This window comes from Canis lupus, chromosome 10, assembly GCF_003254725.2.
Source record: "Canis lupus dingo isolate Sandy chromosome 10, ASM325472v2, whole genome shotgun sequence".
In the NCBI taxonomy this organism is placed as follows: Eukaryota; Metazoa; Chordata; class Mammalia; order Carnivora; family Canidae; genus Canis; species Canis lupus.
Genome location: NC_064252.1, coordinates 43,907,266 through 43,933,589, shown reverse-complemented (window position 1 = coordinate 43,933,589; position 26,324 = coordinate 43,907,266). Strand labels below are relative to the sequence as shown.

At 43.4% G+C, this 26,324-nt stretch overlaps 1 protein-coding gene and 1 long non-coding RNA gene across 3 annotated transcripts in view; one reads left to right on the top strand and one right to left on the bottom strand.

Moving 5' to 3' along the window:
* The window catches only part of AFF3 (ALF transcription elongation factor 3), a 520,935-nt gene that overhangs the window by 20,115 nt on the left and 474,496 nt on the right, over positions 1-26,324 (bottom strand). For both annotated transcript variants that reach the window (XM_035695979.2, XM_025464016.3), the window contains 4 exons: positions 19,611-20,714; positions 14,751-14,875; positions 11,205-11,397; positions 8,606-8,727 (listed from right to left, as the gene is read on the bottom strand). In XM_035695979.2, the coding sequence (XP_035551872.1) occupies positions 8,606-8,727; positions 11,205-11,397; positions 14,751-14,875; positions 19,611-20,714 (1,544 nt within the window). The remainder of the gene's footprint in view (positions 1-8,605; positions 8,728-11,204; positions 11,398-14,750; positions 14,876-19,610; positions 20,715-26,324) is intronic.
* The window catches only part of LOC112670371 (uncharacterized), a 44,725-nt gene that overhangs the window by 15,732 nt on the left and 2,669 nt on the right, over positions 1-26,324 (top strand). The window contains exons 2-6 of the long non-coding RNA XR_003142923.3: positions 2,776-2,971; positions 5,649-5,866; positions 10,361-10,577; positions 25,061-25,147; positions 26,111-26,146. This is a non-coding gene — a long non-coding RNA (uncharacterized LOC112670371). The remainder of the gene's footprint in view (positions 1-2,775; positions 2,972-5,648; positions 5,867-10,360; positions 10,578-25,060; positions 25,148-26,110; positions 26,147-26,324) is intronic.

The following is a 26,324-nucleotide window of genomic DNA, read 5'->3' as shown; positions in this document are numbered from 1 at the left end:
CTGATAGATTTTTAAAAATCTACATACCGTAGATATCATTAGCCCAAGCTTTTTATATTATGGGTCTTTATGTAATCAATAAACTTGATCTATTCATGAATATCCAATATAAGCCAGGACTCCTCCAATGAGTTAAGATGTAAGAAGTGATGTTAATCACGGACTGACTCACCTATTGTTACATGCTTATTCTGAACTCTCTTCTTTCAGATTCTAATGGGTCTTTTTCCTTACTTCAATATTAGGGGTCAGAGCATCCTTTTATCCAAAGAGGTCAAAATGCTTGGAAAAACCATGTGTACCATGATAATGACATTGCAATCCCAAACTTCTATCCTCATTTTAATGGTTTTAATCAATCAAGCAAATAAACAAACCAGCAGCATAACAAATAATTAGTTTCGAGTATAAATCATGGAGGCAAGAAAAAGACCTTGGTTTTCTGTCTTTGAATTTCCCCGTAAAATATTGTATTCCTGTGGTAATGTGCTGAGAATATTTTACTTTTCCAACAAGGAGATAAGGAACATAGCTGCAGAATTTCCTTAATGCGTAAAATTAAACTCCCCATCTTTGGTTCATCATCCCTCTATCATTCTTACTGCCACTCTGGCCTGAAGCCTTCCATTCATCTCGGTAGGTCTTTGTGGCAGGTGGGACCTGAGGTTTCCTTTAGAGGAAGGCCTTGCTCCTACTGGCTTTGCTTCCTCTAGGTCATTTCCTAGATGTTCACACATCTTCCATTTAAATGGGTTTTGGGTGCCTTTGCATATGGTATTCCCTTCTTTGTCCACACATTGACCTTTGAACACCTTTTGGATATTGGTCTTGGATTCCAAGTCTGACGGTTTACATTTTTATTGTTACTGTCTTTGTTTTTTAATGGATTTTATTTTTCAGAGCAGTCTTAGGTTCACAACAAAATTGAATGGCAAGTATAGAGAGTTTAGAAAGTTGTCATATACCTCCTGCTCCTCTCTCCCCAGCCTCTCTTATATACCTTAACATCCCTCACCAGAGTGGCACATTTGTTACAACTGATGAACCTACACTGACACATCATTATCACCCCAAATCCAGAGTTACATTAGGGTTCACTTCTGGTGTTGTATATTCTGTAAGGCTTAACAAATGTATATTGACATTTATCTACCATTATAGTATCATAGAGCAGAGTTTCATTGCCCTGAAAATCCTTTAGATTATTTTTTGTTCATCTTTTTGCTGAATGTCCCAGCATAGAATACCAGATTCTACCTCTAGTCCAGACCCAGACCTGACTCCTGAGCTTCAGAGGAGTTCCCAGAGCCTATCTGCTCAGGAGAGGAGTTCCAGTATCTTCATCCATTCCTCTTCCCTGTTATCAGATGCTGTGAGTGCATCCTCCTTGTAAACATCCTTTCTTTTCTTGGTTAGCACATCCACTACCCAAACCTAGGCTTTCATCACCTTTCTTGGCTTCTCGTTTTGCTTTGCTCCAACCTGTCCTGAGCTTTAACCCTTGACCAGTGTTCGTAAAACATGGCTTTCATTATGTCACCATCTTACTTACAGGCCTAAAATCAATCTCCAGATCCCACAGGATCAAATCTCAGTTCAGGCCCCCAGTGATCTTGCCTAGCCTCCTTAATGGTATCAGTTAGTCACCAAGGCTCTGAACCACAGCCTGGGGTGGCTTCCTCACTGTGTTGTTCACATGCCATCTCTGTCTTAGAACCTCTCTGCTCCTCCCTTTCCTCTCACCTGGAACACCCTGCTCACTGACTGCACATACAGTGTATGCCTTCTATGAGTCAAATGTTACCTCTCCCTCAAATTCTTATGCTGTGGGGCCTTGCTTGTGAACTCTGGTCCACACTTACCCCTGTCCTTCCTCGATGCACCTTCTTCTTTACACTATACTTCTAGGCATTTAATTATCTTCTGAGCTCTAGGGCTACCATCCTTGCACGTGGACAGCTCTGTAGCTGGTACATTTTCAGCAGGGAATATGCCATGGACATCTTTGATCATCCCCACCCTATGGTTTTAGGCACATGGTAGAAGGTACATGAACCCCCCTGGAATAGCACTGAATTCATTTTGAGCTTAGAAGAGAGTGGTGGCTTCGGATGGGGTGCAGCATCACAGCCAATAAGCCAGAGAACGTCTCCATGGCAACTTGAAATTCTCCACATCATTATCCACTCCACACTCTAGTATATGAGTTTGGTCAATTTTTTCTTGCCCGGTTCTGTAGACCTTGTCACTAACAGATCATCATTTCAAATGCATTCATTTTCATGAAAGGATTCTCCTGGCAATCAGCTATGGCATCTGAGTTTTAACTAGCCTTCTAAGTTACCTTTAGGGATGGCAGTGTCTAATTCCTCATATATGTTTCTTGATCAACATTGTTTTCTTTTTAAACAATTTTTATTTAATTTCTGATTAATATTTTTAATTTTTAATTTTTTGGTTTAAATTCAATTTGCCAGCTTATAGTATAACACCCTCAACATTGTTTTCATCTACAGCATGTAAATGTATTTTTAAAATTTGATATGGAGGTTGAGTTACAAACTCTCACAATACTGTACGAGGGTAAGTAACACATCTAATTTTCTGACTGTATCATAGCAGCTGACACTAACCTGAGATGATAGGAAAAAATGTACCATCCGGAGGCCATTTACAAACACATTAGTTAGAATTCTCATATTCGCATGTAATGGAGGGCTCACTATACTGAGTCACTGCAGATTGCCTGATGATTGGCTCATTTTCTCCTTTCAGGTGATTTCTAGTGCCACGCTCCTAGATCAGAACATCATTGAGGCAATGGGGCCAACTGGACGCCACTGAAGACTAGCCAGCAGCACAGTGGATGCATGCTATCATGAAGGCATCACTCTGACAGCAATGTACAAGTCAGGAGGAATGCAGAACTGTTGTCGCTACTGTGGCTGTTACACACTATGACTTGGCCAAGGTACTACAATAAAATCTAATTATTTTGGTGTTCAAACAGATTTGTGATCTAATTTTTTTTTTACATGAAAAGCCTAAGGTCTTCATTTTTCATTTAGATAATAACATTCCTCATATTGTTTTTTCACAGTGATGGTAATTTTATAACGATATATGAATAAACCTAATACAAGTTCAATTAAACATCATACATGTAACTGTATCTTGGGTGCTTCGGAAATGGGGCTCTTGAGTGATCTTTTTAAAAGCCAAGGCTTAGCCATGTGTAGCTTTGTTGTAAGAGCTCTCTGTAACAACAGCAAAGAAAAAACATCTGAACACTTGATCCAAATAGAATGTTTTCTTTCTTCTCCTCACCCTCCCACTGCCCCACCTAAACACGCAGCCTTAGTTCTGAGCAGCCACAGGGTTTGAGCTACCCCGATATTTCTTCTGGCAGAGGAGTATTAAAGCAACCTTGCTTTTTGTTCTGCTCCGTGGCTGGGATCGAGTTGAATGGTCTCCCATGGAGAGGCTGGCAACCTTCTTTCTGTAATTCCTACCTCAGTGAAATGTGCGCCCCCGCCCCCCCCCCCCCCCCCCCCCCGCCCCTTCCCCAGCAGAGCCGCCTGTTTTGTGAAAACTGGCAGGGATGGGAGCTCAATGTGTTTGAACAAACAGGTTCCTTGGCACAGCAGAAATCTGGATAATTTTCTTAGGGAAGTTGAAGTCCAAATCAGACAAGTAGGCAACTGCATACCAAATGAACTCATCATCCCATATCCTGTCAGCTTGTCATCTGATAAGCCCCATGGGTGTTACTGTGTCCCTCAGCTTTGAGGTACTCTCTTCACAAAGAAGGAAGCATGATGAGTTAAATACAGGCATCCCCCTGCTTTCTGAAAGTTTGAGGTATGCCACTTTGCTTTTACGAAAGACCTAGAATGTTTTTTGCTAACCTGGAGAGGATTTTCACTCTTCTGAAAAAAGCCTTACTGTGCCGATGGAGGTCTTTCTTAAAAATGGAGTAGTGCAAAGCGATATGTTGGAAAGCCGGGATGCTCTTCGCTTTACACAATTTTGACTTACAAATGGTTTCATAGGAACGCTCTACCCTCGGACAGCGGGAGAACCTGTAATTCTTTTTAATCCACTTCAGAGTCAGGGTTGCTGGTGTGCTGGTGTTGGCCTTATGACTGCTTCTTGAAGGAGGTAGGCAGACTGCATTTAAGCAGCTGTTTTTGTTTCCATTAGCTTGATGCTGGCGGGGACCCCAGAATCTCAAGAACCTGGCTTCTCAGAATCACAAGTGACCACTCATCGTGTCTCGTACAGGCCATGGGCCCTTGTGTGCAACTGCTTCTCTCCTGGTTGTGACAGAGAACAGTGTGTTTTCTAGGACACACAGGCTAAGTGTGGCAGGTTTTTGTCATTCAGTCACAAGCAATTTTCTGTTGAAATAGAAACTCAGCAGTTTGATTGTTGTTCTTCTCTGGGTGTGATATTTCAAATAAAGCATTTTACAAATGATCAGAAAAGTAAGATTTCCACTAGGGAGGTCTGAAAGACCTTGTCTTCCACGACTCCCAATGGCCTCAAGCCTAGTCTGTCTGTCTGTCTCTCTGTTTCAGTTAGAACAAAATAACTTGGCTGAGGGACTGGGATCTCTTAAAAGGGAAAATCCTATGTAAAGAACATAAGTGCTTATGGTTTACCAGGAAAGGTGGGGAAAGTGAGACCCTCAGGAGAAAAACCAATGGCCACAGCACGCTCTCCGTGGGAGCACCTTGTGCCATGTACTATCACCTACTCGAGGATTTCAGTTGGTGTCCTTTGACTAAATCAACACAAGAGATCTGACCTTTAACGTACTAGACTCTTCCCGTCCTCTATAAGATTAAATCCTTTTAGCTATGTGGAGCTAAATTGCTTTTAGCATTGTGGAGCATAATTACATCACAAATGCCAAATCCTTCCTTCCCGGCCAGCCACATTACACACACCATGGCCTTCAGCGCCGTGTAGCTGAGGGAGTCTTTTTTTTTTTTTTTAATAAAGATTTTATTTATGTATTCATGAGAGACATGGAGAGAGAGGCAGAGACATACGCAGAGGGAGAAGCAGGCTCCCCACAGGATGCCTGATGTGGGACTGGATCCCAGGACCCCAGGATCACACCCTGAGCTGGAGGCAGATGCTCAACATTGAGCCACTCAGGTGCCCTGAGGGAGTCTTCTCAATGTTGGGAGGTTTAAAGTAGCTGGGCTCTGGTTACTAGTGCCACGGGGACAGATGGAACGTTTGGTGGTTTTGCTGAATGTGATGATCGTGACCAACTCTTCCTTGTGAAATATGGGCAGGAGACAGTGCATCCTTCTGGGAGCAGCAGGCATTTCTGGCACTCAGGATTCGCTGGCTTCCCAAACCAGCAATATGGCTGGTGGGAAAGGAGACTTGATTTCTCAGCCAAGCATTTCACCACTTAGCTCGGCTCAGGACTTCTGTACTGAGGCCTTCATGACACAGTTGTTCTCTCTCAATTTTCCCAGGCCAAGAACTCCCCTGTCACTAATTATGACACAAAGTAATTTACAGCTCGTGGCTTCGCACTAATAAGATCAGTTTCTAGACTTTGAGTTGAATCAAGTGCTGTCACTCATTGACATAAATTCTTACAGATTTTTTTTTTTTAACAAAAGTTTGGCAATCACACCAGTGTCACCTTAAAACCGTGGCTGTCAAGTAGTGAATGTCGAGCATGGCTAAATGTCGGGGAGGAGGTGCAGTCACACTGCTGCCAATCTGAGCCTGCAAATTCTGCAGAACAAGTTGACCTGGATCACGTTTTTATAAATAAGTGTTATTTCGTTCAGTCCCATCTGCATCCTGAAGACACAAACTGGTGCCTGTTTAATTGGTAAGTAACATAGGAAAAGGGGCTTAGAAGTCCATGAATTTAAATCTACCTGCATGGAGATTCCTTATATTCGTGGGGGAATAAATTGCAGGCATTACTCTCCTGGGAATGTTATTCTAATTCAGCTGTGTTCATTCAGCACTTGTTATTAAGCGCCCACTGAATTCAGCTGTTGTCTGAATTGCATGTTTATTCAACCATTAACCAGTATTTATATACAAAAGGATGAGTTTACTTTTTTCCTAAAAGCTACATGATGCGGCTTTAAAAATTAAATGGCAGGGTGGCATCTGTTCCTTTTTGGATCACTGTAACTGGATTTCCATCAACTCTAAATTACTCCTGGGCTATTTTTCTATCACTTTCTTTCTTTTCTACTGGTGCCCTCTCTGGTTGTTTCACAGCTTGTTGACAAGTGAGAAGTCAAGGAAAGTGACAGGAGCCAGGTCCTTGTCTGTCAACAGAGGCTGCTGGTGGGGAGGTTGGTGCAGAGCAGAGCGGAACAGGAGGAGACTGAAGTTTTGTGGTCCCCAGGCACCTTCCTGGGGAAGCCACTCATGTGCCTCCCCAGCCCCTGCATTAATAACTGAGGATTAATTAATTGCATATCCTAGCTCAGCCAGTGTGCCAGCACATACCAACTGGACCTGGGAGACATTCTGTATAAGTTTAGGTGGCTTTCCTCCTAGCGATCTCTTAAGGGACATGGATTTTTATTGTTTTAAGGAAGAAATAATGCCTGGTTTGGCTTTTCAAGCTTCAAGGATCTTCCCAAGACTTTCTTAGTTCAGGTTGAGTGGCTGTTTGAGTTGCATGTTTATTTTACTGTTATGGATTTCAAGTCAATTGGGACACATGGCAATTGGAACATGACATCTATCTCTCCATATGAGGTATATGTAAGAGTGCTTCTTTATTATATTATATCTATAATGGTAAAAAGAGAAACAGTTTTATTGTAGCTGTCAGCCAGAAAAATTATACATATTGTTAATGGGAAGAACGAATGATAACAGCTTTTTTGTTGACACAGATACTGAAAAAATTATATTAGCAATAGCCCTGGCAGATTGAGAAACATTTCCTCTTGTAAATGGTCCAAGAAACTGCAGATCGAAGTACGGCCATTTAGTTGTTGCTGTTTCTGACTTAGCTTTTTGGTCCATATATTGGAAAATTCCTTACATTTAAATGTTCTATATGTGTGCTTAATATCATTGTATCAATACATGTGGTACCATTGTATGTATATTAAAATACCATGCCCTTAACAACAACACCTGCTGGAAATGTTGGATGTGTTAAGCACCTCAGAGTCTAATGCACGTTGTGTTTGATCATGTTGTTAGATTATGACTTCTGAATGTAAATTGCCATGTTGTCATCAGACACAGTTCTAATCTCCGGTTTTTACAAATGGCTAGAGCTAGAGCTCACATGAACAATTTATACTATCAAACCTAATTATATATATGTATGGGACTGTCCTCCCACTACATGCACCCTCTCCGGGGATTAATGACCACTTCCCTTGCTGCATTCTTAGGGCAGTGGAGAAACCGAGGAGAGGGGAGGTGGTAAGGGCCAGGAGGAGATTGTGATGGGGCTGAGTGCAGCTGCAGCCGCCATGGGAAGAAGAGAAAAATATATGCCCTCTTGGGCCACCCTTAAACTTTCATAAATCCAATTATCTTGGAATATGTTCAGTAAGTGGAACAAACCAAAAGTGTGGATTTGGCTTTCAACTCCCAAATTCTGTGCCCTTAATTAGCTCACTGAAGTCCCAGTGTAAATTAAGGACTACAACTTAGTCCTCTCATTTCTCAGAGAAGTCTATGGGGTGAATAAATAGAGCACGTCTATACCCTGGGTGAAGTCAGGGCTGGAGAAGAGGATGGGTAGAAGATGAGGATGGAATAGTCATCACTTCTGCACAGATGGTCTCCCTCATGAGATCTCAACTAACTGAGTCTTAGGAGAGCCTCTGGAAGAGAGGTGTCATGATTCATTTTTCCTGATAAGGGAGTTGGAACTTGAAGACATTTGGCACCTTTTATTTTTCCAATTTTGGGTGGGGTTAGTGATTTATAGTCTGTCCCCTCATATAAGCGAGTGGAGGACAGGAGGCTCCGTGCTGGGCACTGTTTCACCCCATGCACTGGATGCTTGAAAACAGGATTCAAGCCAAACTCTTGAAACCATATTTTCTGTCTTCTAGGCTTGTCCTTGACATTTATTTTTTTTCCCCCTAAGAGCCTAAGTAATTTTCAGTATCATTTTATCACTTCTCCTAGAAGGATGATAGGATATTTTTTTCCTGTATAAGTACTGTTTATACTATTATAAAGAATATAGCATTTTAGAAGAAAACAAGCCAGGAGTGAGTCGCTATTATCCTTTGCATGTAATAATTTACAAAACCAACAATGTTTCTCTTTCTGGTTGCATACAACTGCCAACAGTCCAAAATGCAGGTGCTCAGAAATGTTAAGACTCACAGATGCCACTTGCCTTAGCTTCCTGACATCCTGGACACAACCCCAGTAGCTCTGGCTGTTGTAGCCATTCAAAAAGCCCACTAGGACTCAGGGGTGCATTCAAAGTTAAGCTCCAGTTCCCTTTGAGAAGGCAACACTTACCCCACTTACCCTAACCAAGTCATGCATATAAAAACCTTCTACCCAAGGAGTTTCTGTTTTACCATGCCCCTCACCATATCAACAAAGAGTCCACACTCACATATCATCGAAGACAAGTTTCTGCCTCTTGCAATCCCTGTGGCCGTTGGAACCTGGAGACCATGGCTCTGTTTGTGGCCGTGGCTTGTGGAGAACGTTTTCGGAATTGTTGTGAGCAGCTTTCTAAACAAAATAACATACCACTCTTTTAAAAACTGGCCACCTGGCTGAAAGAGCAACCCATTGTTCTGTTAGGACTGATGATTTCTTTTGTCTACATAATGAACAAGGAAATACATGCGTTCCAGTTCTTGTGCTGAGGGCTTTTACACGTGTTGTCAAATGTCATTCTTATAACAGTATTGAAAGGGAAGTTCTCAGTTGCCCACTATCATGGGTCCAGAAACTGAGGTTAGCTGAGTTTAAGTAACTTGCCCAAGTTCAAATAGCTATTGTGGGTGACGCCTCGGGCCTAGGACTCAAGCTCCTACTTTTTCCCAGTTGGTCAGACCTATGGCTCTCCAAGGTGAATTCTGCATCAGAATCATTGCGGGGTTGGTAGTGGTGGTGGTGGTCTGTCAACACATAGATGGCTGGACCCCCACCCCTCCAGAGTTGAATTTAGTAGGTGTGGAGTGCGGCCTGAGAACATCACATTTCTAGCAAGTTCCAGGTGATGCTGATCCAGAAACCAAGCTTTCAGAACTGCTGAGTTATACTCCCTTGCAAAAGAAAAGTCATTCAGGTCACAAATGGACTGATTCTCATTAGCTGTCTGTTAAGAATAGGAAAAGGCAAAGGGAATAAATAGAAATTATTTAAAATGTTTTTAAAAGGAACACTATTGATCTGTGAAAAATTAAAAAATCTTATTCCCTGCAGATTCAGATATTTATAGAGCACCTATTGTGTGCTAGACCCACGAATCATAAAGCAATTGTCTTTGGTTATGAAATTCAAATAGATTCCTCTGAAGTAAATAAAATGTGTTGAGTGTGTACAAATGCTTCTTTAAATATGGAATGATTTTTATGTGCAGGTCAAGCCTCTTTGTTGTTAAGAGCCCCTAGGACTCTGCATTTCCTTTTTGGCACTCAGGGCAGTCATTATGGATGTGTGTGGTCTCCTGTCTATGTCATTCTCTTCAGCTAGACTGTGAGCTTCACACAGGCACAGACTGAATCTGTTAGATCATCGCTAGACCTCCATTGCTTGACAGTGCCTGGCACACGGTAAGTACTTGCTCAATAAACATCTGTTTGGTGAAAGAATGACTGAATAAAGACTGTAATTATTTTACAATTCTCTAGACATCATGGTTGCTTTTATATCAGGATCTGGAGGTGAAGAAATGTTTTGTGTTTTAATTTGAATCGGCAGTTTTTTATTCCAGGTTTTTCTTTTTTTTTTTTTTAAGATTTTATTTATTTATTCATGAGAGACACATACACACACACACACACACACACACATACACACAGAGGCAGAGACACAGGCAGAGGGAGAAGCAGGCTCCATGCAGGGAGCCCGACGTGGGACTCGATCCCGGGACTCTAGGATCATGCCCTGGGCTGAAGGCAGGCACTAAACTGCTGAGCCACCCAGGGATCCCCTAGGATTTTCTAGTGGGGTCTTCTAGATTCTGTGAGTCTAGAATTAAAGATAATTGTTCCCAAATAAGGGTGCATCAGTGGGTTATTAATTTCCTGATGTGACAAGATGTCAGCTCTTGCCAGACCTTCTACCAACTATTTTACCTCTAGAACATTAAATGGGCTAGAACATTAAATACTGCCTCCCTCATCTTTCCTTGCAGGGCCCTCTTCTCATGTCTCATTTCTCTCCCTGCCTCACAAAGCCCTGCTGGTACTGATAGCACGGTGGTGACCTGAGAGAATTCGGAAGGAGAGTTTGGAATTAAAGAATGTGTCCCAGAGGATGCATGATCCAGGACCACCAGTGGCCGTAAAGAGGAACTAACATGAAGTATTAGTTGCATAGGTATCCAGAGGCCGTCAGTTCTTCAGATAATAGTAGGTCATTAAAATCTTTTCGCCACTATTTTGCAAATGAAACCAGCTCAGAGAGATGAAGCAACTGGCTTGAAGTCACATTTTGACTAAGATATGAGGCTAGACAGACTGTGGACCCCAGTCTCCTGACCTTTCTGAGGGCAGTGCCGGCAGCTGGAATCATCCCTGGGAAGGGTGCTGGAGAAAGGGTGGTAGCAGGGTCCCACAATTCAGTCACTATAAGCTGGTCACCAAGAGTGGAGTGGGAGTCCCAGATTTAACTCTGCCCTGGGGCAAGGAATATTTCCAAATGAAAAGGTTGGTTGTTGGTCCCAAACTCCCAATTTACAATGCCTTGGGATAGTACTCCTTTGGGGCCATTTCTCTTCAGAGTGGGAAATGCAATCCTGCCAAGAAGTGTGCTAAGCAGAAGAGGCTTGCAATGCTTCCTCTGCTGTCTTCTGGAGCTCTCTGTGGGAGGAGGTAATGGGGCATGCTCGTTCACCAGGTCTTCCCAGGGCAGCATTTAGGGATTCTTGCAGGACCTCAAGCATGTGTTTAGGCTGTGCTGGGCTAGAGACAGATGAGTACAGGGGTGTGTTCAATTTCATTTTTATTTTAACTGGGAAAGGAAGGGAATCAACATACCGTGAGGTCTCCAGCATGAGACTGCAGCTGGCTCTCAGCCTTATGCTTTTTGTTGGAGGAAGCAGAAGTGAAGTTGCCATTTGATCTGCTAGAAGTTAAGTCCTCGCTGGAGTATTTGTGTTTAGATGCATCAGAGAGGGGTGAGATGGGTGACCGGAGCACTTTTTCATTTTTATTTATTGGTATTGCCAAGCTGAAAAAGGAAATCACAGTAATGGAATGTCACACAGTCAGCACAGGGAAAGGTAAATGTTTTATATATGACCCAAACCTCCCATTTAAAACCTATTGGTAGGAAGGTGTTTTTTGAGAATTATTATACCAGGAAACAATTTTATGGCCTTAGGACCATAGCAAACAATAAGTAAATTTTACTCATTGTTTCCTTCCTTGTCTTATCAGGATGAATAATAATTCTGGTGTTAAATGACTAAGACTAATAAGACTTTCATCTTTCTGAGTTTTTCATCCAAGGATCTCAAAATACACAACACTTACTGCTCTCCTAACAAATCTAAGCAGCAAGTAATGGGAAAGTCAATCACATGGTACACGAGTTCTCTACTTCTAAAAGGACTTTTGCTAACACCTGAGCTTGTACTAATTATCATATAGAGAATAATGGAATCACAGAATAATCTGCAAAGTATGAGGCCAACTTTCATTTGTTAGGTTTCTGGGCTAACCAGATAGTGATCAGAACAAACACAGAATAGAAAACTCTAATTAAAAGTTATATTTTCTGAGGGTGCCAGGGTAGCTCAGTGGGTTAAGTGTCCAACTCTTGATTTCAGCTTAGGTCTTCATCTCAGGTCAAGAGATGAAGCCCCACATTGGCCTCTGGGCTGGGTGTGGAGCCTGCTTAAGATTCTCTTTCACCCTTTGCCCCTTCCCCTTCCCTCTCTAAAAAAAAAAGTTATATTTTCTGATTTCTAGTTCCTTTTTTCACCTCCCAAATTAATTGTTTATACCAGAGGAAGACAAATACTGTAAAATTTCACTTATATGTACAACTTAAAAAGCAAAACAAATGAATACACACAAATGTTGAATCACTATGTTATATAACTGAAACTAACATAATATTGTATGTCAACTATACATCAATTAAAACAAAAAACCCCCAAACTAATGAGTAAAACTTTTGTTTATGCGTGAACATAACTCCCCCCAAAATTAACCATCAGAGAAGGGAGTCACATGTATTTGAATCTTTGCAGTGTATGTTATATTGATAGGCCTCTCTCTGTTACTTTACCCTGAAAAAAAAATTGAAGGAAGACATGCAATAACCTGAAATAAACTCCAACATTGCTAATTTGGGATGCTCATAGAAGTCACTTAACAGAGTTAGTTAAAAAAGGGTAAATCCATTTAACAAAAACTTAGTCACTATTCCTGCAGTTATTAATTCTTAATTGCACATGTTGGCTATCACTGCAAACAAGCCATTAAAGTCACTTCAAAAAGCAATTTCCTTAAGTTGGTGGTCACAGTGTAGAAATTACAAACACAGCCCTTTAGAACAGATAATAAAGCCAAGGTTCTTAATGTTAAAGTAACAAGGTTCTTAGTGTCATGCAAATTGATCTGTGTAGGGATAGAGTTTCTGGTGATTGATTTCTGATTCAAAAAGTACTGTGCATCTAACAACCTAGAAGTGAGAAGATGTGTTCTGGAAAACTCCATGAAGCAAATAAAAAATGGCTCAGTTAGTGATGATGAAGACACTGATGTTGAAGATAGATGTGAACAGTCTGTATATAATTGTGTCTTGACATGTGAGTGAAAAAGTCATACTTCTAAACCTCTATTATTTTACATATTATGTTTTTTTAATTTTTAAAATAAGATTTTATTTATTTATTCATGAGAAATACAGAGATGCAGAGACATAGGCAGAGGGGGAAGTAGGCTCCCCACAGGGAGTCCGATGTGGGACTCGATCCCAGGACCCCAGGATCATGACCTGAGCCAAAGGCGGATGCTTAACCATTTAGCCACCAACGTGCCCCATCTTATGTGGTTTTAAATGTTCATAGAAAACTAAATTATTGTATTAAATATTGTTATGGACATAGGACTATTTCTTCATCATTATAAGTTTCCATACTCAAGTTGACCAAAAGAACTTGCTCTGGATCTCATCTTTGGGAGAGGTGTTCCCCTTGTATATGTTCCTGAGGTACATGGACCACCTTTCATAGAAGGAATTCAAAACACTCTTACATGCAAGTGTCACTATGTAACATAAATAAAGCTACTGGAGTTAGACGCTCTGCCAGGCAAAGGCTCTAGAGCAAGAGCTTTTATCCTGCCTGGGGTCTATGAACTTGGGTGGGAAAAAGTTACAACTTCTCATTGAAATGGAGCATTTCCAGAGTAGTGGTTGGGCAGGAGTAGTGTTAGCAATGCGTGATTGTGTCATCAGTAGGAAACCACAGATATCCTTGTGTCATGTCATAGTTGTTGCAGACATCTCAAAATATTGTTTATGTCTATTCATCACTACTTAGAGATTACAGCAGTTACTAGGACCTGCTAGAAAGGCTTTCAATGCACTAACAAGGAAGCACATTTACAACTATATCACACATTTAAAAAAGACATCTTGGAACCAGATTTTTCCTCGTCATGTTTCCCCAGTATTTTGGGAGACCACCTACTAGGCCCAGAGCACTGTGGGCTGGGCCAGCTTGCACACACACTCTCTCGCTCAACCTTCAAGAGCTCTCGCCTTCTTTCCCAAGGTGACTCTCACACTGCAGTGCGCCTGTGCTCATGTATCCTCACTCTCCAATTTCCTCTTTGAGTTTTAGTACTGCTCTACATCTTCTCCTAACCTTTCAGTTTACATTTTTATGTGTTGTGCTGAAACATTAATCTCCCCTTAAAAATTCTATGTACACAGTCAGGGAGAGTGAGGAGTGTCTTAGCAGAGGAAAAGTGGTTTCTGAGCTGTGGTATTTCTAAATGGAAAGAGCTTCTATGACTGATGATAAGCTACTCACTTCTAATAAATATTGGGGACCTTGCCTTGCTAGAAAGCCATTTGTCACAGGGGATTTGGTGCAATGTGGGTCTGTCTGGAACCCCTTTAAAGGAGTAACTGGGTGCCATTTAACCTTGGAGACACAGATCCTGCCTAATGTTACAATTTTAGTCTATAAGCGATTCCCCTCAAAGTTTATATTTCTTCAACCATGTAATAAGCTTAGTGTTCTTACAGGTTTAGTGGCTATTAAAATAAGGGTTTGAAAATTCAGTTACTAAGTTTTCAGAGGGAAGGTGTTGTCTTTGAGAGCACAAGTCTTTGAGAGTAACCGGTCTTTTGTTAGAAAGAAGTACTGACACTGTATCTGGGGTTGTGACACGAGGACACCTCTGGGCATAATTATTAGCCTTAGGTTAGATCAAAGGAAACAAGTCTAGGGACCCAGACCAGAGCAGGCATTAAAAGTTCTGACTCTCCTCCAACATGGTACCTGCCTTTCAGACCCAGAGATCCGTCCGGCTCACCTCTTACCTTCAATGGAACATGCATACCTGTTGATGTTCATGCTGCAATGGTTTGCAGATAAAGTATTATTGGCAGAGGTGGTCAGTCGCGAAGAGCTCTCTTTCTCTCCCTGGGCCTTCTTGACCTCCCTGTAATCATCTTCATTGTCACACTGCATGGAAATAAGCAAAAGCCAATCAGCTTTGGATTTCAAGGGATCATAATGAGCTCCCATCACGACCTTCCACAGAACAGGGCCTCCTGAGAGACCAGCTCACTCAGTTTCTCTGGCAAGGGTCTGGAGCAGCAGTGTGTTTGCTGTTTTCTTCCCCCTGTTCTAGGCTCCCGGACAGCTCCTCGACCATGAAATCTGTCATTTTTACTACTGACAGTTTATTGAGAGGAAAAGCATGACCCTGCGATCACTGTTAGAGAGAGAACACTGTGAATGATGAAAATTGGTCTACCATCAACACATCTGATTTAGCTCTCCAAAGACGACCTGTTCTGAATTCACACTATATGTTCAGTGTCTCTCATTTTGGCATTTCTTCATATCTGAATAAAGTACAACCACCATATCCTAAGCTTAATGCCATAAAGGCAATGACAAGCCTAGACCTTTCTTTTGAAATTTATGGCTTTTATGAATTTCAAGCAAAGGTTGTTACCTCTTGGTGTCTTAATTCTAGTTAACAATAACTATCCTTTGACATCTTATAATCCTTAATGTACCTTTTTATAGAAGAGTATTTCAATGGAATTCTTGTTTCCATGATTGTGGTTACCTTTTACATGTGTATTAGGGTGCAGTGTAAACACACTCAACAAAGTTCTATTGTTGGTGAGAAAGCAGGAACACAGTAACAGTATATCCACGGCTCTCAGCAGTGTTTTCCAGGAGACAAGTGCTGGCTTCAAAGATAAAAAGACTTTGACCTTCTCTCTCTAGCTGGGATTGTCACAGCCTCTGTCACAGGATCCCAGATGCTCACACTGAATAGTGACCCCAAGGAGGTTGCAAACCAAAGCTCCAAATCCCTAGTCTTCTGCTCTGGGGTTCTAGCAGGTTCTAGATTCTGAACCTTTGGCAGCCATGTCTATGGTGTCCCAGTACTGGGTCTTAACACCTCAGATGCTGAGTGAAGACTGGTATGAAAATGTTCTTTCACTTCTCTGTGTCTGTATTTAATGATGATTAATCAGATTTCAGGAGGAGGGGTAGGTGTCAGGCTTAGTATAAATGAAGTTTCATAAGTTGAAAATTTTTTTAAAAGGCCATCATAAATTACTTAAATATAGAATATTATGGAATTTATATGTATGTCTTTCTGCACATCTCTGTATGTATGTTTAGATAGCTACATGTATTTCTAAACAATATTTATAAATTTCTAGTTATGCATATTTTTTATAACTGTTTTTCTCTGTCTCTCTTTCTTTCCAGTAGTCTATCCATTACCCATAAATCTAATAAGTAATGAGGAGGGCAGGGTAGCTAGAGGGAAACAGAAAGAAAGAGGGGTAGAGAAGTAGTAAGCTATGCTGTTTCACTGTACTATATGGTCTGAACCTGACAATACCTCTGCAAGGATATCACCATTTTACAAAGGAAGAAACTGAAGTACAGAGAAGTAAGGTCCCCTGATTAAGGTTATCCAGGAGGGGCCAACTACATAATTTGCAGGGTTCAGCGTAGAATGAAAACACTGAGCCCCTTTGTCAAAACGCAGGAATATATCCTCGATATTGGCTTGGTGAAAGTTTTTGAATTTGACACCAAAACCAAAGATAACAAAAGCAAAAATAAACACGTAGGACTATATCAAATCGAAAAGCTTCTGCCCAGCAAAGAAAACCATCAACAAAATGAAAACGCAACCTACTGAATGGGAGACAACATTTGCAAGTATACAATAAGAGGTTAATATCCAAAATATATAAAGAACTCATACAACTCAATAGCAAAAACACAACCCCATTAAACAATGGGGGGGCGGAGAATCTGAACAGATATTTAGATGCCATACAGATAGTCAAAAAATAAATGAGAAGATACTCAACATCACTAATCATCAGGCAAATGCAAATCAAAACCACAATAAGATCATTTCACAACTGTTAGAACTGCTAAAATTTAAAAAAAAATGCAAGAAATAACAAGTGTTGGCGAGGATGAGAAAGTGGACTGATGGTGGGAATGTAAACTGATGCAGCTGCTCTGGAGAACAGTATGGTGGGCGCCCCCCTCATTAAAACTATAATTATCATATGATCTAGCAATTCCAATTTGGGGTATTTAACTGAGGAAAAAGAAAACACTAACTCAAAAAGATATTATGTAACACCATACTCACTGCAACATTAATCACAATAGCCAACACATGAAACAACCTAAATGTCTGTCAATGGATGAATGGATAAAGAAGATGAGGTGTGTGTGTGCATGTGTGTATAAGAGAATATTATTTAGTCATAAAAAATGAAATCCTGCCATTTGCAACAGCGTGGATAGAACTTGAGGACATTTTATTAGGTGAGTCAGACAGAAAAAGATAAATACCATGTGACCTCACTTCCATGTGGAGTCTAAAAACAAAATCCGTATAATGAAAAAAAGCCCAAGCTTGTATATAGTCACTATATTGGTGGTTGCCTGAAGTTGAGGGTAAGGGGTGGGCAAAATGGGTGAAGGGGGTCAAAATGTACAAATTTCCAGTTATAAAATGAGTAAGTCATGGAGCTGTAATGTTACAGCATGGTGATTATAGTTAATACTACCCCATATTTGAAGGTAGCTAGGAGAATGGATCTTGAATGTTCCCATGAGAAAAAAAAATTATAACTACGTATAGTGATGGATATTAACTGGATTTATTGCTCTGATAATTTTGCAATATTTATAAAAACTGAATCGTTATATTGTATACCTGAAACCAATTAATGTCAATTATACCTCAAAAAATAAATTGAAAGAAAAAAAGCAGGGAAAGAGTAGTATTATAAAGTTCTAAAGTAGAAAACATTTTCCTGCCTGTCAAAGTCTCTCTCTTGACTTGTCATGGTGGTGTTTAATTACTATTTCATATTGTGTTCCTTGAGGCATGCGGATATGTGGGGGGCGCAGGCTGACGAGGTGCTGGGGCCAGTCCTGTGACTATGCACACGCACATGGCCCAACAGGGGAGGTTTTCCCCCTGCCTGCCAGTTGTATAGAGGCAGGGAAGTCCAGCCAGGTAATTTCCCCTTTCCATGGCCCACCCCTCAACCCCCAGGCGAATCTGCAACCCCTAGGAGATTGCAGTCCCCTCTCTGAGACCTCTCAGGTCCTGGGTTAGGGTTGGGTGAGATGCCTAGGTCAACCTGCCTTGGCCCCTGGCTTTGGGGAGCAGTGCAGGTGCCTGGAGGGAGATGGGGACCGGAAGGCTGCACAGGGCCTGCTTCTACAATGTGTTGCCAGAAGTGTTTCAGTATGGGATTGATGATGGAGACTTCTCCTGTAAGCCGTTTTGCTAACTTTGGAGTGCTGAGGGGCCAAAGGGCCAGCAGAACCTGTCCTGGGGGAACCAGGCAGGAGGTAGGACCACGTGTATGTCAGAGTTCCACAGGTCCCCTCCATCATGCCACACTGAAAAACACAAGTTCAGAGAGAAAATGACTTTCAAGATGGCAACCACAAGCATTAAATTCCAAGCACAGAGTCCTTCTGGGCAGGGGCCCTGTGGGGAAAGTACTACACAACCCTCAGACTGACTTTTTATTGGAAAGCCTGGAGCCAGACAGGCCAGGTTCACCCCTAGCCCTTGTGTGAACCTGGTGCAAGATGCTTTAGGCTCCCTGGGCTTCAGTTCCCTCATCTGTAAAACCTCTGTGACAAAAATACTTGCCTCATAAAGTCATAAGGACTGAATGATTGAATATGTACAAAGTGCTGAAACAGCATCACTCATGGGTTCATAATATGTATGTCAAGTGTTGTTAATGATTTTCTTCTAAATTTGGAACCATCCACAATACTGCAATCTTTGGTTTGTCACCCCTGATATTTTTCGCTGTGGCCCAACTTACTTTTGAAGGTAACCATAACAGGAGGGGCTCAGACTCCTCAAAATTGGCTTTAATTTATGGTGAAGTTATTCCTGCCCTCAAAAGTCTGCAAACACTGCTGGATATCTGGGTCTGCTTCCAGATGGGTGGCCAGCTCTCTCTGCATTCGGGCCATCTTTCTTACTCCACGCCTTCCCGGTTTGCCCTGGGTTCTCTTTTTTGGTGCCACATCATCCCCGGCTCTCTGATGACTCAATGTTTCTCTTCCTTCTCCTCAGGTCCCTGTTCCCAGGCCCTCTCCACCACTGGGTTCTCCTTGGTAAAGGTTAGCGGGAACAGCAGGCTGGTGCTCACCCTCCTAGGCCCGTCCACCCACCACCAGGCAGCTGGCACTTATTTCATGCTTTGCCCTAGTCACAGCCTTAAACTCTACAAGGCTCTTGGCTTCTTAGGTCCATGACTGTTCAAGGTCCCCCTGTCCCTTCCAGCAAAGAGTGAGGTGCACCACGTGTTCAGCCTTTCTACTGGTCCAGCAGCCAGCCTGCCTGTGCACACATTTGGTAAGGATTTCTCGTATGCCTATCCACCTGCTGTGGGACTGGGCTTAATGATCTCTACCGATAAAATGGGACCACGAATGGTGTTCGGTCATCAAGCAGTTCTGAGGATTTAATGGAGTTAATCTACGTCAAGTACTTATGTGTGTGGCATATACCTGGTACTACAGGAATGTTTGCTGAACAAGGACACTCCTGCTGCCTGTCCACTGCGACCAGCAGCCCTCGTGGGCTTCCCCACTTCCCCACGACTTAAGGGAAAGCCAGCCCTCCCTCCCCGCCCGCCTTCAGCCCCAGGCCCACCTTGCGTTTCCTCTTGGATTTTGGCAAAGCCTTTTCGGCAGGAGCGTCAGACGGATGGCTTGGCTGCGTGCTCTCGGCGTCCTTGGCCGCAGGGGCATTCAAGACCCCGGGCTCCTGGGGCAGGTGTTCTGGGATCCTGGACAGCAGGGTCAGGTCAATTTTGACCCAGAGAGACCTGACCTCATCGCTGTCCTTCAAGGGGGAGAGAAGTTCGTTGCGGCCGAAAGGGACGAGCGTGTAGAACTGCTCCTCCAGCTCCTTGGCAATGTCGCTGGTGGTCCTGGCGTTGATGGAGCCTACGGGGGCCCGGGGGCCGCCGCCACTGCTGATGGGGCCCGCAGCCTCCTTCAGCCTCTGGTCACTCGCCGAGGAGGCGGCGGCGGCCACGGCCTGCGCTTTGGACAGAGGGTACTCCTCTTGCTCGGACTCCAGGTCCGAGTCCGAGGAGGAGGAGGAAGAGGAGGATTCTGTGTCTATGAACTCCTTGGATTTGGGGACGATCCTGCTCAGCCCCCGCGTGCGGCGCTTCTCGCAGGTCACCGAGGAGCGCAGCTCCTTGCGGTGGCTCGTTCTGCTGTTGCCGCAGGGCCTGGTCTTGGCGGGCTCCGGGGGGCCCACCACGCTCGCCCCCAGCGCGTCGGCAGCCGCGGGCTCCTCGGGCCGGTGGCAGTTGGTGGCGTCGCCGGCGGCGGTCCTGTCGGTGCGCCGGGTGGGCTTCTTGCCCGCGGCCCTCCGGGCGGGCGCAGGTGTGCTCTCGGCGGGGGGCGCACCGGGCACGGCGGGCGGCTGGGCGGCTGCGCTCACGGCCACGGCCACGGCGGCGGGCGGCGACTTCTGCTTCACTCCCTTGCTCCCCGGGGCCTTGTTCGCAGTCCTTGGCCTCTGCTCCTCCTTGCAGGCGCTCTTGATGTCCTTGTCTCGCAGGCTGGCTTGGCAAACGTCGGCCAGCTTCGCACAGTCCTGCACTTCCTCTTTCGCAGGAGCGTAGTATTGATTGCTCTCTGGCCCGTGGCTCTCATTTTGGATCAGAATAGGCGGCTTGTGGGGATTAACTTTGTTTAGCCATTTGTCCAGCTGCCACTTGTTAGAGGACGCTGGTTCAGCCTAAAAGCAGAAAACCGGCAACAAACAAAACATCTTTTATTAGACTCACTTAAAAGATGCTCGGCTGCTCTGAATCTTCACTTACTCCCCTAAGTGAGGGGCTGCAAGCAACGGCAAAATGGAAGCAGTAGGTGTGTGTGGCCACGGCTGCACTGGCCCACGGGATGCAGGGATGGTGTCCCTTTTCCGTCCCGAGGCACTTATTATCAGCGCAGTAGTATGAAACCTATTTGGAAAAAATAAGAGGCCATCCCTGTGCTTCATGAGAACCGGTTTCCAGCCCTTTTGAGTGTTATACGATGTATATTTTGCATAATCACACATACATAAACTTGAGATTCCAGGATTAACTGGGGGATAGTATGGAGGCGCTGAACGTTAAAGCACACATTTTTTTGTAAGACTGAAAAATTCAGAGGAAATTAAAAGGGGGGAACTAAATAGAACTTGTAATCCCAAACAATTAACATATAATTTCCGTGGTGAAGGCAAGTAGGGTATGGTAATTTAACAGTAGAAGCAGTAACTTTTTTTTTTTAGGGGGGTGGCCTGTTTAGTGGCAGAGAACTCCTATTTCAAAGGGAACCCCATATGCTTTGCCAGCTGGATTTGGTTAGTTCATCCTCAACCTGCTTCCATTCCGCTTTGCTGGAAATGTTTCAGAAGCGGAAATGATGATGGGAACTTTTCCTGCACGCGGTTTTGTTAACTTAGAGCAAATCATGAGGGTATAGGTTTTAAACTCTGCCCCACGGATTGGTTCCAGGGAGTCTGTGAACACCCTGACACAGGGTGCTGTGTAGATGCCTTTTTTCTGAAAGAGGTCCAGAGTTTTCATTCAAGTCTCTAGAGATCTATGGCTCATAAAAAGGCTAAGAATTGATGATTTTACAGAGTGTAAATACTTTTGAGTTCTAATACAAGTCCATTTTTTCCAGCATCTATGATTATTAATAGAAAAGAGGGTGTACTAGTAAATGTAAAACATTAAAGAGTGTTTTTCTATTTGTGACTGCACATGACATGGGGGAAATATTTTGACTTTTTAAAGTGATGTATTTTTCCTTCCCTGTGGCTTCCCACCCTCTGAATTTGTGGCATCCATTGTTTCAGGAGATTAGTTTCCAGTCAATAAAGGAGGCACTGCTTACCTTTTGCATTTAAACTTGATTGGTTCAAGTCTAGAGCAAGTCATGCTCCCTTGGAGGAGAAAATCTTTTTCATACTTTTTCATACAGAATACTTTCCTAAATCTTGTCTGTATGTGTCAAAATTTGTTTTTCAACAGTGAGGTCCAGGTTCAGTGCAGACCTTGGGGGCACAGGCACATGCAGCAAGGATTTGAGGAGAGTGGTGCAGGCAATGTCATGGAGTCAGCTGGGGCTGGACACAGCTTAAGACATGGGAAGCCTCTGATGGGCTAGAGGAGCCTGGGGCCAAGATGAAGAGGCCACAGAGTATGGGCACCAGGCACTGGGGCTGTGGCAGGGACCATGGACATCCTGCTGGTTCCCCCAAAAGAGATGAGGTCAACTGTACTTCAGGGTACACCACATAAAGTGTCCAGTGACTGGGAAGGACAAACGACATTTCAGGGGAGGCCAGCACAAGGATCTGGGGCCCTTCTCCCATGGCAGTGAGGATGGAGAGGCTTTACCCTGGGACATAGGGATGAGGGGAGACCCTCATGGACTCGATGGGGAATGTGGCCTTTGATTGGACTTTGTTTTCATATACCAAAAGGACCAGGGCAAGATGCAAAAGAACAAAAAGTTATCATTTTGCATGTCTAAGTTGTTCTATTTAAGTTCTGACCTCACTTTATTTTGGTTTCTCCAGAGAAAGGGAGCACAGGAACCCTAACAGCACGCCCAGCCCATACTGCAATGGGAGATGCATGCAATAGAGAGAGCAGGACAACAGGGCACAGAATAGCTCTGTGGCCAAGGGGAAGCTCTCACCTTTCCTGGGATTAGCTGAGTGTGAATGAAAGCTAATTTGGTGGCAAACAATGTATGGCTTCTGATAGTATCTCCTCCTTGTCCCACTTCCCTCTCTACATGACCATTGGCAACTTGATGACTTGTGTGCCTCAGCTTCCCTAGTGTAATGGGACATGGCCAATCTGAATGGATGCTGAAGGGGCCTCTTGCAGAAAGGGGGCACATTTGGGGGGAGGGTGCAAACATTTATGGCAGAGCATGCACTCACACTGGCCCTGCCACCATGTTTAACACTAGCTCACCCTCACTCCCACCACACTGAGCTTTCCGTAGCTTACACCTTACGTGAGAGAACACAGCCCAAAACACAGCTGCACACAGGGAGATTTGCACTAAAATTTCCTGATGGGAGCATTAACAGTGAAGGGGAGAATTTAATAAATTTAGTATGAGCCCATTGCCTGATGTGCTTTAGGGTCATTTTTTCCTGCACTTCACAGCTGAAAAAATCAGTCTCAAGTACCATTTTCAACACATCACTAAATCACACTCCCTTTCTTAAGGATCTACGATGACCTCTGATTGCCTCTCAGAAGAAATCCAAATGCCTTGGGCTGGTTTTCAAGGGCATCTTTCATCTTACAGCCATCTCTCATGGCTGAACACCTACAGTGTGCTCCCCACTTTACACATATCATCTAATTTAATCTATACAGATCAGAAATATTATGATCCCTAGTTTGAAGATGAGGCTCAGAGAGGTTAAGTGACATGTCCAAAGCTGCAGAGCTACCAAGACTAAACCCATATCTGTCTGTAATAGGTTAGGGAGGTCAAGTGCTGTGACTGCTCCTAGTAAGAACAACTTACGATGGACTTTTGCTCAAATTATATCACTTATTCCTCAGAACAGCTTTATAGATGAGGCAGGACAGGAATATTTGCCATTGTGGGGAGGAGGCAATTGTGGCCAAGGAAGTTTAAATGGTGAAGACCTAAGAGATGAATTAAACTGACTTTATCCTGACACTCCTCAAAATCATGTGACCAGGCTCTCTTTGTCCCACACAGCACCTATGACTTGTGGAACACTGCTCTAGGGAGCTCTGTGTGCTCATGTGCAGTGCTAGCTGAGGGGGAAGGTGCATCCCCCCCGTGAATGCTCTGACATGAAAGGATGCACCACGCCAGGAAAGATGATGAGACTCAAGTCAAGAAAACTTGGCTGGGACAAGGAAGCAAATATCAGGCTGTAGAGAGGGGATCTGTAGTGAGGAAACAGTTTACAGTGGCTCCATCATGCTAGCTGCAGATATGACATTACCCGCGGCGATTCAGGTTAAATGCAGTAGATTGCTACAACCAGAGCCATGAAGAACAGTTCAGATGAAACTCAGCCGGGCCCAGTGGGTTTCCAGTGCTGGCACGTTGACGGGGAGTATGCAGGTGCCTTGGAACCTCAGGAGCGCCTACTTCTATTCCCACATCAGGATGGTACTGGGAGGAAAGGGAAGGCCAGGAGCATTTTGCTTCAAAGCAGCAGCATGAACTGTCTGTGCTGTGGAATGCGGGGTGTGTGGATATACAGAGTCTGATTGTTTTTTGAGGGTCAGGGGCACGAGTCTCACCGGTCACCTTAAGGTGACCTGGGCCAGCTCAGCCCCAGTAAAACAGATGCTGGGGAGAGTGAGCCATGAAAAGCTACGTCCTGTCTTTGCAATCTTCATTCTGCAAACTCATTTTTGTTCTAAAGGGTGAGTGTCCGTATTAATCTTGGGAAAAACGTTAAAAGAAACCTTACTTTTTACTCCAACGGATACATTCCATTCCAGCGGAAGGAAGTAATGTGCAGCATGGGTAATACATCATACATCGCTTGTCACTTCTGCATTCCCTCTGCACAGTGAAGCAAGAATGAAAAACTCTGTGGCCTCAGGCAACTTAAACTTTAAGGCCGGCTTCACTAGAGCTGCATTCCCTCTCCTAGGAGAGGGGCCTCGGATAGCTGCTAGAAGCTCCCTGGTGAGAGCTTCCTTTCATCACCAAGGAGTTCAAATCTTTGTAATTATCTCAATGACATTTAGAAAGAATGTGCTGCAAGCACTTTTTAACTGTACTTCTCTTAGACTACCTTTAGCCAGTAGCTCCAGGATTCCCAATGCAGCATGAAAATAAGACTCCACATTCATGAATTTCACCTTCAAAGCAGGGTTATTCACAGACATGAATACCTCTTACACCTCTCCATTGGCCCCCTTGGCTCTTGTGATGTCTCTGTTGCCATTATTTCTTATAACGAAATATTCTGGAGTTTCTCAACAAATTCTAGCTTTACAAAGCTGGCTTTCAAGAAGCCCATTTAATGCCTGTATTTTTTTGTTTGTTTCAAATTCTTCCTATTAGAATGTCAGTTCTCTGAAGACGGAGACCTTTCCTGTCAGATAATTACTGTACTCCAGAGCCAAGCACCAAGTCCATGGCCGATGCTTGGTAAATATTTGTCAAATGCACACTAAATAGGTGAATGAATGATTGCAAGTATGAAGAAAGAATAAGAATTTAGTTTCTGGGACGATCAGGGTTATAGCAACTTGTGGCATTTATAGGTTAATGCTGCTAAGGGCCTTCCCCTTCTATGTATAGATACAGAAATAGAGAGAGAGGGAGTGGGGAGGAGGTGAGTGTCATGGAAAGGAGAGAAAAATGGAGGAGATATGGAGAGATGGATGATTTCGGGATGAATGGAGAGCTCTCAGTGCAGAGTAGAAAGGTGCTGAAGAAGGAATATGCAGTGTGGGGACATTCTTGATGCTTCTGCAAAAAGCCTCAGCCTCTTGGGAGGAGACTGGAAGGGGAAAAACCTGAGGGAATTTAAGAGTAGTTCTATGAATTGCAGATAAAAAGACAATTGCTTTGGGTGTGATGATGTCCTGAGGCACAGACCCAAAGCTGGGAATGTGGGTTGTGTAGGCCCTTAATGGTGTTTCCCTCTCACTGCCAGGGTTTGTAAAAGTGGCTTTGGTTTTCAGAGCCTATTTAGAAATTTTTGCCCCAGAGTGGTACAGAGGGGCTGTGGGCAAAAAATGGAAATCCTATAATCTGTGGTAATGTCAAATGTTTATATACCCAAGAAGAAACTGTTTTATGCTTTCTTTAGCAATCAAAGTCTACCTTTACAGATTCAGGGACTTGAGAAGTTTGCTTTCAACTCTCTCCTAAGAATCTCTATGCACTGAATTACTATTTAATTTCCCCCTTTCCCCTTTAAAGTAGAAATAGCAGTGGTTTTTATTGGTACCTTATAATGCTTTTATATGAGGCACCTAAATCTTCCACATAGATACTCATCATAGCCATAAAAGGTTTCATTATTATTTGTAGGTCGATGCTAATTTTTCTTTTTATATTTTCACAAAGAAAACACAGTTAAGAAGGTTTTATTAATATTTATAGCCCTTGTTCTTCTAAACCATGACAAACTGCAAAAAGGTAGGATTCTAACCATGTCTAATCCATAAAACTCCTTTCCCCCTGATTTATGGGTGGGCCACACTTCCCAGGCAGTGAACTGCCCCGTCTAGTTATTGCCTCCACTAACCCTTAGGGAGACCTGATCCAGAGGTTATTTCCAGGCAGTGATGTATATGGCATACTTGGAAATTTCTGG